The sequence below is a fragment of the Corvus brachyrhynchos genome, unplaced genomic scaffold (assembly GCF_000691975.1).
Source record: "Corvus brachyrhynchos isolate BGI_N302 unplaced genomic scaffold, ASM69197v1 scaffold197, whole genome shotgun sequence".
Lineage (NCBI taxonomy): Eukaryota > Metazoa > Chordata > Aves > Passeriformes > Corvidae > Corvus > Corvus brachyrhynchos.
Window position 1 is genome coordinate 262,440 of NW_008239108.1, and position 548 is coordinate 262,987.

General features: G+C 59.7%; 2 protein-coding genes across 2 annotated transcripts in view; one reads left to right on the plus strand and one right to left on the minus strand.

Annotated features, from left to right (window-relative positions):
* The window catches only part of GCC1 (GRIP and coiled-coil domain containing 1), a 6,505-nt gene extending 6,124 nt beyond the window's left edge, over window positions 1-381 (minus strand). Inside the window, 1 exon segment of the mRNA XM_008637710.2 lies at window positions 370-381. Within this exon segment, the coding sequence (XP_008635932.2) occupies window positions 370-381 (12 nt within the window).
* A 17-nt stretch (window positions 382-398) lies between these two features.
* SND1 (staphylococcal nuclease and tudor domain containing 1) overlaps window positions 399-548 on the plus strand; it is a gene marked incomplete at its 3' end in the record, with an annotated part of 92,485 nt that continues 92,335 nt past the window's right edge. The window contains exon 1 of the mRNA XM_017739384.1: window positions 399-404. Within this exon, the coding sequence (XP_017594873.1) occupies window positions 399-404 (6 nt within the window). The remainder of the gene's footprint in view (window positions 405-548) is intronic.

The window sequence follows — 548 nt, forward strand, 5'->3', positions numbered from 1 at the left end:
CCTTGCTGTCTCCTCCCGGCCCCTGCAGCCCCTCTCCGAGGGTGTCCCCTCCGGGAAGGGCCTAGAGGAGCATCCCAGTGCTCCAAACCCTCTGGATGACGATGGGGCAGAGCTGGAGAGCCCTCAGGTCTGCCCGAGACACCCCTGGCACGGCCACCTCAGCCGGGCCTTGTCCCAGCTGTCCCCTGCGGGAGCGACCCGGGGCTGCTGCTGGTGTAACCGGAATCCTCCAGAACCGCGGGGATCCATAAAACCCCCCAACGGCGCCGTTTTGGTGTCGGCGAGTCCGGCACCACTTTGTCCTTGGCCCGGGGCTGTGGCCAGCAAAATTCCAGCCACCACAGAGACCCCAGAAAAAAACTTCATCACCTGTTTGTGCATTCTGAGCCAACAAAGGAATGAACGTTCATTGGTTCTAAATTACATAAATCTCTTTCATTAATTAGCTTTCTGGCCTCCACTGGTTATCGAATTCTTCCACACCTCCCACTGTGCCAGGCTGCTCCAGCCCCAATGTCCAGCCTGGCCTTGGCCACTGCCAGGGATCC